The sequence below is a fragment of the Paramacrobiotus metropolitanus genome, unplaced genomic scaffold, assembly GCF_019649055.1.
Source record: "Paramacrobiotus metropolitanus isolate TYO unplaced genomic scaffold, Prichtersi_v1.0 Parri_scaffold0000413, whole genome shotgun sequence".
Taxonomy (NCBI): domain Eukaryota; kingdom Metazoa; phylum Tardigrada; class Eutardigrada; order Parachela; family Macrobiotidae; genus Paramacrobiotus; species Paramacrobiotus metropolitanus.
Genome location: NW_026570633.1, coordinates 1 through 9729, shown reverse-complemented (window position 1 = coordinate 9729; position 9729 = coordinate 1). Strand labels below are relative to the sequence as shown.

Genomic DNA, 9729 nt, shown 5'->3' with positions numbered 1-9729 from the left:
AAAAGGCCAGAGTTCCTGACGCATTATCAGTTATGGAACGGCATACTGTATCGCGTCAAAGATAAGAACGAAAGACTCGAACGGACATGCGTCGTACCGCTGCCAATGAGAAGGGCTATCATTCATGCATTGCATGATGTAAAGGCAGCAGGAGCCCGTGTGCGGCGAAAACTCCACGGTACTGGAGGCCGGTGGATTATCGGCGATGCGAGCAACATCAACGTGGTCGCAAATTCAAAGTTCCTGGCGTCAAAGGTGCAGATAGCTATGATGTTGGGTGGAACATGGCGTTAGTTAGCGACAGCGAAAATTTCCGCGCGGCCAATGGGGAACAGCCAGACGCTGATTGTGCGTCAATCCGAAATGTGACCCAGACGAAAACTGAAAATCCTCAAGCACTGGACAGTTTAAGACTCGTAGTCAGAAAAAGCGAGATAAGAAATGGAAAAGGAAAACATCAATCGAAAATAACCAGGACATTATGAATTTATTTTTCGAATATTTGTGTGCTGTTTTCTGGATTTGATTTATTTTTCGAATATTGCATTTCTAAGTTAGTGCGTTTCACACACTAGGGAAGGTATTAATGGCGTGACGTAGCAACCAACCATGCAGTTACCACTAAGAGTGTTCGCTGTACGAGTTATTCTGAGTTGAGCGGCTCTACAATAAAGGTGAACACGTGAAAGTTGTGCGCTCGTTAGCGAAATGGTCTTGCTGGCGGGTTATACACTTTCGCCGGCTTCGAAAGCGGCGTCTAGTCTCCGCAGCAGGTTGCACCGTACTTATTCCACTGGTTTTTGGCTTGTCGTCGCTGCTAGAAAGCTAAAACGATTACATCGTACGTTTAACTTTTGTGAGTACATTGAGTGCTTGCGTCGATTTCTTGAAGTCATATTGCTAGGTCCTCGCAGTTCATCGTAAAACTGGTGATATTCTGCTTTCAGCGCATAATTGGCTTTACACCTGATAATTTGGCAAACATTTCTTCCGAATAGGCTGAAGGACTCCCAGTGAGGCTGGTTGGCTTCCCCGTCCGGCTCATCCGTTATTTTTGCCCACATTACAAATCTGACGACAGAACAAGAAACCACCCAAAATTTCAATTTAATATTGGAAACAGAGGATATCTCACAATCGGAACTGATGGATACTAACGAATTTCTCACCGTGCTCGTAACTGGGGGAGCTGGCTACATAGGCAGCCACTGTGTTATTGAACTGCTGGATCACGGGTTTCAAGTTGTTATCGTGGACAATTGTAAGGCCATTCAATAGCAGACTGAAATGAACGGGAGTCACTGATTGAAAGCACGCTTTTGCTGGGATAGGCGAATATGCGGGCGATCAGCCAAAATGCCTGGACGAAATAAAGAAATTAACTGGGAAAGAATGCGCTTTCTACAACGTAGATATTAGAAATCATTCCCAGCTAGTTCCTGTTTTTGAGAACGTGAGTATCTGAGAACTTCTAGAAAGGTTATATATAGCGAAACTCCGATGTTTCACAACAGATTGCACTCCATGCAATTGAGAGAAACGCTTTTAGAAAAGTGTTTTTTTACGTTTTAATTGAAACATTTTAAACTTTTCCCATAGCATGTTTCAGTATGTAACTATGTAAGCTTTCTAGAAAAAAGCACGCACAATTCTGCATATAACATCATAACAATGAAACTTTCTCATTCAACTTTTGGTTTCGAATTTCTTATTTGTTGATCAATAGCTCGGTGTACTCTGTGGAGTTTTCTGGCCTCCGTCTGCACTGTAGAGTGTAGGCAGAGACCAGATAGGTCCGCGTCACACCAGTGTGTAGCCCAATCCTCTCTGCGTTCAGTCAAGTTGTGAAAGCACATACCGTATTTTTCGAATTTAACGCCTCCTCCAAATTTGAAACCTCCTCTATCGTATAAGCCTCCCCCAACTTTACTTCGAAAATTTAGTAGCCTCCTCCGCATTAGAGGCCTCCCTCGATATACAGTGTATAGCAATAACGCTGGTTTAAAGGCTTCGAAAATTTATAAGCCTCCCCTACAATATACGTAAGTCTCCTCTGCGGTATAAGCCTCACACCGAACACCTTTGAAAATTTAGAAGCCCGGGGCTTCTAATTCGAAAAATACGGTGTCTGGCATCGTTCTCCAGCCATTACCGTTTTCCCAAATCAGCTTTCTACTGCTAGGGGTTCCCCTTAGAGTGTTCATGTGTCGACTGCATGCCTCGCTTCCACACATCCGATATACGAGCCCAGAGATTTGGGTGGCCTCAAGCGCAGTAATCGATTGCAATAGTAATACACACATCAACAACCACAACTAATTACTATTTCCATAATTTCCACAGCGCGTCATCGTGTGTTCTGTTTAGAAACTTGTGAAACGCAAACGTTGGAAATTAGCACGACCGACATAATTCATTATGTGGCTCGCCTCCTGCGACTCGTGTGGCGTTCCGTTATTTCAACTGTACAGAAAAATTGATCCGTTATTAGAAAAGCAAAAGTATCTGTAGTAAGTGCAGCTTTCGATCGAGAGTGTAATGCCGAAATGAAAAGCTGCTCGCAACCTACTTTTCATTTTAGCATAACGTTTTTAAAGTTCCAAGTGTATCACATTCATAGTACCAACCCGTGCTTTTGCGTTGACCTCGAATCGTCGATGGATTTTAACTTTGCCAGTTATTCCGGTGGCATTTTATCTGGCACCGTGTTAAAATGCACCAAATTTCTGAGTACTCAATAAATTGACGGTTTTATTATTCAAACCAGCATTGCTTTTATTAAGTTTCTTTTGCAGCACAATATCTTCTGCATCATACACTGCGCTGCACTGAAGTCTGTTGCGCAATCCGTAATGGAGCCTCTATCCTACTATGATACCAACGTCTGCGGAACAGTGGCCCTGTTAAAGGTCTCCAATTCTCAGGCAAACTAGGTTAACAAGAATGTAACACCTCATGTTTTTCTACAGGTTGCGAGCTTGTTTAGCGTTAAACGAGTTATTTTCTCGAGCTCTTGTAGCGTTTACGGTTCGCCGGGAGCATTACCAGTTCTGGAAAGCAACCCGATAGGCGCAACTATAGAAAGTCCATACGGTAGAACGAAATATGTAGCGGAGATGGTTTTGAAGGACCTGCATGAATCAGATACGGTAAACTACTCGTATTTCAAAAGTGCATAAGTAACTATTGCTGACACAAAAGTGTATGATTATTTGAGTCAGAAATGGAACGTGGTTATACTTCGTTATTTCAATACCGTTGGTTGCCACCATTCCCGAAAAATTGGAGAGCAACCGAGAGGGAAACCACAAAACCTAATGCCTTTAATTGCGGAAGTAGCGTTGGGAAATGCGCCGTTCTTGAACGTTTATGGTGCGGATTATGGAACACCCGATGGAACAGGTATTTAACTATATGTCAAGCAGGCTTCCTGAACGCAAGCAATAAGTTAGCATTTCTTTTTAAAATTCATTATAGTGTGTTTTTTTAAAAAACACCCTATAGTGCAGAGCGTAGGCGATCGGTCAAGTCGTTGCTAGTCAACTTGGTCGGGGGACATTTAGTCGCGAGACATCCGGTAACACGGACAAATCGCGGTCAGACAGTTCGTCGGCAGGACAGTTGGATGGGCAATTATTTTTAGAAAAACTTCGTTTTCCGTTGAAAAACGCCTTTTTGTTTGACTTCAAAATAATTTTGTTAAGACCGGAGTGTAAGACTAAACATTCCCGCAAATTTTTATTTTTGAACCCTACTACTACCCTTTTTAATGAATTATCTCTATATATTAATAAAATAAGCCTTAGCGAATTCCACACAAAGCTCCCTTTTCTGAGCGACACACTTAACGAAACTTTGGTGTCTATATATCATTCGATAGCGCCAGGTTTGCAGATGGCGCGACAAGAATCACTTTTTGAGAAGAATGTAAAGTTTAAAAGAAAAGTTTAAGAAAAGCTAACATACAAAGTTAATGGGAAAAGTGAGGAACCCACCACTGTTAAATCGACCACCCCACCACTGTCTTGAGTCGACAGCTGAAACGCCGTTCTTCAAGCTCTTCTTCGAATGGGGTGCTTATGTAATGACATGTATCACCTTATAGCCGTGGTTTATATATTTTTTACCAGAATTTTTTGTTTGCAAGACAGTTAGAGCTGAAGAAGTAAGAAAGATCAGGCAAAGCAGTCCGCGAGTACGGAACAGCTGCAAACCCAGTTTTTCAAGGAGCTGTCCTCGGCAGTTATTCGAGCTTCTTTATTGTAGCGCCTCCAAGGGAGGCTGGGCGTGTCGTTATCACTTGCCTACCGTACAACCGCGTAAAATCCATACTACGGTAGTACGGTGGCATTGTAGTATGGATTTTACGCGGTTGTATTAAAATGTGGCGCTAAGTAGCGGAAGTGCGAATTATTCTTAAATGATTATTATTAATTAATTAATTAGTTAATTTAAATTATTATTCACGACGCTATTGTGAAACGACGCTATTGTAACAGAAGGCGAAGCCGCAGGTGACCCCGAGCTCCGGCGCTAGGGAGCTTGCGGAGCAGCAATACAGATAGGACTCATACGAGTACTGTAGAAGATAATAAGCGAGACACAATCAGACACTGCTTCGTGAGTGACTGGGATCTGCGCATTGTTACCGGACAAACTGAAATTTAAAATTTATGTTAATGACTTGATAAGTGTGGCTGCACTGGCTGGCCAAAATTCTAATACATAACAACGGGCAATATTTTACAATTCAAAGAATAGCAGACTGATAAAGAAAAAAACTCAAAGGAATTTCTATGAAAGAGCACATACTATATAAAGGGCAAGTTTTGAAGTTTATTACGGTTTTCTCTGCAGTACACCGAACGGGAAAATGTTAACACAGAAAGATCAATATAGAATCTTCGGTGAAACAGTGAACCCAGCTAAGACTACGAATACAGTAGCAGCACCTTATTTTAAATTATGCGAAATTTTAAATTTGTAAATTTCTAAGCATGAATGAATCCAACGAAGCGTAGAAGCGAAGAATGAATCCAACGAAGCGAGTATCTAAATTTGACAACGTACGTATCTTAGATGTCATGAACAACGATGAGCTTATATAATTTTCTGCATTTTAATCTATCACTGATTTATTCCGCGCAGTTTGCGCGGGGTCTACTATATACCCTATTACACAGATTCGATGGCTAATTTGTACATACCTAGTTTCATTCTTGTTATACTGAACACTGGTGAACATATAAGCGAGTTGCAGCTCAGTATCCGTATACCTAAATTCAGATTTTTAATTTATTTCACTGATTACGTGGTATTAAACAACATAATGTATTGAAAACTTCCGAGTATACAAAGTACATAGTAGGCGTTTAGCACATCAGCACCAACAGATTTCATGTAACCGGTAAAGCGCGCAAAGGGTGACTGGCCTGCCCTTCTCTGTGAAAGGTAGCAGAGCTGCATGACACCTGCCCTTCCTTGTGTCTTTTTTGAAAGGGAGCACGGAGCTGCAGGACACAAATACCTACCGGTTGAAAAAGGCGATTTGGACCGTGCTGAAAGATCGTCACAGAAGACGGTTTGCAGGGAAGAATGGGTCTGATTCTTACCGCTTGCCAGTTTTATTGCTTTTGCACCGTTACGCGAGGCTGCGATGTAGCGATTTGAGAGTCACCACAATGCAGTTACTCTATTTTGAGCCTATTCACAGCAGAAATCACAGCTGGGACAATGGTCTCCCTCACTTTCTTTTCCCCAAATAATGAAGTCGTTCCACTTCCCATTACACGTTTTGGTTATGTGTTATTGGCTGCACCGAACCAGTCTCTGTTGCACATTGACCAGATAATAACTGGATTGCGGCGGCTCTCAAATCGCTACAAATCAGGGACAGTTTGCATTGCAGAGGCAATAAAAATGGCAAGCGGTCTGAGTCAGACCCCGTCTGGCCTGCAGACCGTCCTCTGCTCTGCAGCCCGGTCCAAATCGCCTTTTTGAACATGTAGGTCCTGGTCGTCTGCTGCGCTCCCTGCTCCCTATCAAAAGACACAGGAGAGGGCAAAGTCGCTCGGACTGGTCAAAACGCATATGGTCTGAGTGTAGAGCGTAAGTGTATGACTGAATGTGAGTGGAAGAGCAGTCCACATGTACCCCGTTTCCCTATTGTTATTGTATGCGATGGCGCACGTTTTGTTTCGCAAGTCTTTTTCAAGCCGCAGACCAACGACGTCTTTCTGTGCCAGACGGCAGCGGCATTTGGAATGCAAACGTTGGCTGCTCTGCAGCGATTGAGAGCCGCCGCAATCCAGTTAATAACTGCTCTCAAATTGCTACAAATCAGCGATAATTTGCATTGCAGAGGCAATAAAAATGGCAAGCGGTATGAGTCAGACCCCGTCTGGCCTGCAGATCGTCCTCTGCAACGCTCTGCAGCCCTGTCCAAATCGCGATTTTGAAGAGGTAGGTCCTAGTCGTCTGCTGCGCTCCCTGCTTCCTGTCAAAATACACAGGAGAGGGCAAAGTCGCTCGGACTGGTCAAAACGCATATAGTCTGAGTGTATGGCGTCAGTGTTATGTGAATGCGAGTGGAAGAGCATTCCACATGTACTTGTACTCCCACGTTTTGTTTCGCAAATCTTTTTCAAGCAGCAGACCAACGACGTCTTTCTGTGCCAGACGGCAGCGGCATTTGGAATGCAAACCTTGGCTGCTCTGCAGCGATTTAGAGCCGCCACAATCGAGTTAATATACAAACTAAATATCACAAAGGAAGATGATCAAGTAAAGTAAAGGCAGACCGATCAAAGCCATTAGTATAGACCAAGCCAAGAAACGGCCATCTAAGTAGGTCACGTAGCCCCGCCAGCTCCGCTGATTAAAATGGAACGCAGACCAGCGTCCTTTGGTAGTCGACCAGAGCGCAGCGGAGGCCCTCTAATTCAGACAAAATTAAAATGGTGCTGTTCGTCTGTCCATTACAGAAGTAAGAAATGACGTCATACAAGGAAGTCAAGAAATTTATGCCATACAAGGAAGCCGGAAATGACGTCACATAAAGAAATAGAAATGACTTCCATAGAAAGGCCAATCAGAGGTTCAAAGGAGCACCAGCCGTTGTCAGGTCACAGTAAAATTTGAGGTTTGCAGCAAACATTTTTTTAATTGCCCTGCTAATTGCCCTTTTGAAAGGTTTAACACGGGTCTGGCACTGGAGACATTGTTGCCCGAAAATACTAACTTGAGGCAAACATCGCTGGTGCTTGTTTAGCTCTACTTTGATGGTATGACGTTGGCGAAGCCCTTTGTTTATGTTAGTTGATCTCGCAAACCGTTTCAGTCAGTGAAACATCAAGCAGATATTTTCAAGCAACCTAGATTTTTCTGGGTCAAACCAAAACAGGACATGCGATGTTTGTCTTACGTTTGTTATTTTTCGGCAATACTATCTCCAGTGCCAGACTGTCAGGGCGGGACGCTCCTCCCTCCTGAGTAGCTATTCGCTGTTTCTGGGGATTTCCACCCCGCATATTTCTGCGCTGTTTTGACGGATCTGCAGCACAGTTGCACTGGCTGCAGAATCCTTTCTTGTTAGTCTGGTGTTTGCTGCGCCACGGTGCGCATTAGATTCGGCATTAAAGCCTCATCCGGGTTCACCGCTGTTACGGCGTCGATGGTATGAGAGCGCCCATGGCCTCTCGTTATAAGACTCACGCCAATATTTTTAGAAGGGCAGAGAGCGGGGCCAATGAAAAAGTGTTTGCAGCAGATCACGAATTTTAAGGTGGCTTGACAACGGCTGGTGCTCCTTTTTGGCTTTGATGTGACCTTTCTGGGGAAATCATTTTTACTTCGTTATATGATGTAATTACCGTTTACAAAATCTAGGTTTACTTGCTCCTCTGGGCGTTTACAATTACTTCCTTGTATGACGTCATTTCTTACTTCCGTAACGGACAGACAGACAGCACCATTTTAATTTTGTCTGAATTAGAGGACCTTCGCTGCGCTCCGGTCGATAATTCAGACCACCTTATTTAAATTATCATATTCCGGCGCCACGGCCGGCCGGCCTGGAGCATCAGACAAGACTTGGTTTCATAATTCCTCAAAATAAAATTTGGTTATTCGAGGTCAACTAAAAAAATTCCGATTTTTTCAATTTTTCTTAACTTCTGGTTATGCTTTCTTAGGTTTCTTAGGGTTTTTAGGGATCTTAGGTTTCTTGTTTCCTTAGGTTTCTTGGGCTTCTCCGGTCAGCAAAATGTTGTGAGCAAGTTATCGGTGTCACTTATTAAGTGACACCAGATAACTACTGCAACTGCACAACTTTATAACACCGTGGTAGTAAAAGTTGCAATGCCACAGCTCGGTGGGACGAATTCGCCCAAGTCTGTCTCTACTCGCAGTACCAGCGCTGAAGTCCACCCCGAATTCTCTCGATGGCCTGTCCGCCTCCTCCTCTTTTCTATGCAGGCGCTGTTGTTGCTAAACGACTACAGTAGCAACATCCATCCGCGGTATTCATAACGCAAGTGGTGCAAATGAAGAATATTGCAGCGAGTTGAATAAGACCCAGCAATGTAAGCGAAAATCTTATGCTGGTTTTTGTATTAGAGGTACAGAGTATTCTCCGACTTGAGAATTCAGATTTCGCCAGTGTGAAAGCGTATAACATTTTATCACCAATAAGCGCAAAAGCGAAGGAACTGCTACCAGATTTGGGAGTGTGTTTGTTCCGCCATGCAGAGATAAGCGCACCTGCGACGTTGGCTCGCATTGAAATATTCAAAGACGGTGCTGATAAAATTCAACGAACTGAAAATTGGCCCTCCAACGTTTTCGTGCGAGAATGGGTGTACTTATTTGTCTTTTTGGTCGTTTGGGATCTCTTGTTTTTGTTTTCATGCTGTACAAACACTGGTTACTGTCCTTATGACTTTTTGTGGCTGCGACAGCTCGAAGAAGTTCTGAAAGGGGCTGTCCTTTTTTGTGGCAGCTGATCTTGTGCGTTTGTCTACAACTTCGTGCAGGTTTCTAACCTCATTGTGTACACGTTAAGCTGATCAAACAAACAAACAACAAATAATTTAACGAAAGTATTTGTATCTATTTGTCAACTGTTGCCAGTCTGAAGCTAGCCTAATGTGAGTGCTATCCTGCGAGCGCTGGTATAGGCCAACGTGTTACGTACGATACAATCGTGATTGATGAACGAACTGATTTTGATTTTTTAGCTATAAGGGATTACATTCATGTAGTCGATTTGGCGAAGGGGCACGTTGCCGCTGTGAATCAACTCATGGGTAACTGCGGTTTCAAGGTACGATCAACCGTTTAAATTGATTTTTTTACCCTCAGTATACAGGGGTACCGGGACAAGTTCGGGCAGTTACGTAAAATTTATTTTAGAAAATCATCGTGTGCAGTTCTGTTTTCTAGTACAACTTTTAATTGTGAACCTAGGAGAGTCAAAGTTTAAATGTTTTGCTGTTGCAGGAAGGGGCGGGGCGAGAGATTAAGGAAATGAGTTGTGCTATTTTTTCTTATGTTTCTAACTGAACTTACAGTTATGTACCAACCTACATTTCTACATTTCTGGGTTGGCGTTTCGGAAACCTGTTGACTGACTCAGAAGCTCCATGTCAGGGGTAAGTCAGAAGGAGCTTACGCCATCAGTGCCCGATCCGATCCATTAGACGCAACTCAGATAGACTTGTATGCATGTTA

At 43.3% G+C, this 9729-nt stretch overlaps 1 protein-coding gene across 3 annotated transcripts; it reads left to right on the top strand.

The window, feature by feature from the left end:
* The first annotated feature begins 715 nt into the window (after positions 1-715).
* LOC129602358 (UDP-glucose 4-epimerase-like) lies at positions 716-9684 on the top strand. 3 transcript variants are annotated; one of them, XM_055501351.1, is made up of 8 exons: positions 716-856; positions 999-1261; positions 1332-1453; positions 2796-2909; positions 2970-3149; positions 3222-3402; positions 9237-9322; positions 9499-9684. In XM_055501351.1, the coding sequence occupies exons 2-8, from the start codon at positions 1147-1149 to the stop codon at positions 9559-9561; spliced, it is 861 nt and encodes a 286-aa protein (XP_055357326.1). In that variant the 5' UTR covers positions 716-856; positions 999-1146; the 3' UTR covers positions 9562-9684. The 3 variants fall into 3 exon arrangements, with proteins under 3 accessions (XP_055357326.1, XP_055357327.1, XP_055357328.1); XM_055501352.1 differs by having other exon boundaries at positions 727-841; XM_055501353.1 differs by lacking the exons at positions 716-856; positions 9237-9322; positions 9499-9684 and adding an exon at positions 6984-8249 and having other exon boundaries at positions 866-1261.
* The last annotated feature ends 45 nt before the right edge of the window (positions 9685-9729 follow it).

Excerpts from the sequence above, each read along its gene's own strand:
- LOC129602358 (XM_055501351.1), top strand. The coding sequence starts at position 1,147 with ATGGATACTAACGAATTTCTCACCGTGCTCGTAACTGGGGGAGCTGGC. Across the intron at positions 2,910-2,969 it reads GAACAGTGGCCCTGTTAAAG|GTTGCGAGCTTGTTTAGCGT; the intron begins GTCTCCAATTCT and ends GTTTTTCTACAG. Across the intron at positions 9,323-9,498 it reads TGGGTAACTGCGGTTTCAAG|GAAGGGGCGGGGCGAGAGAT; the intron begins GTACGATCAACC and ends TTGCTGTTGCAG.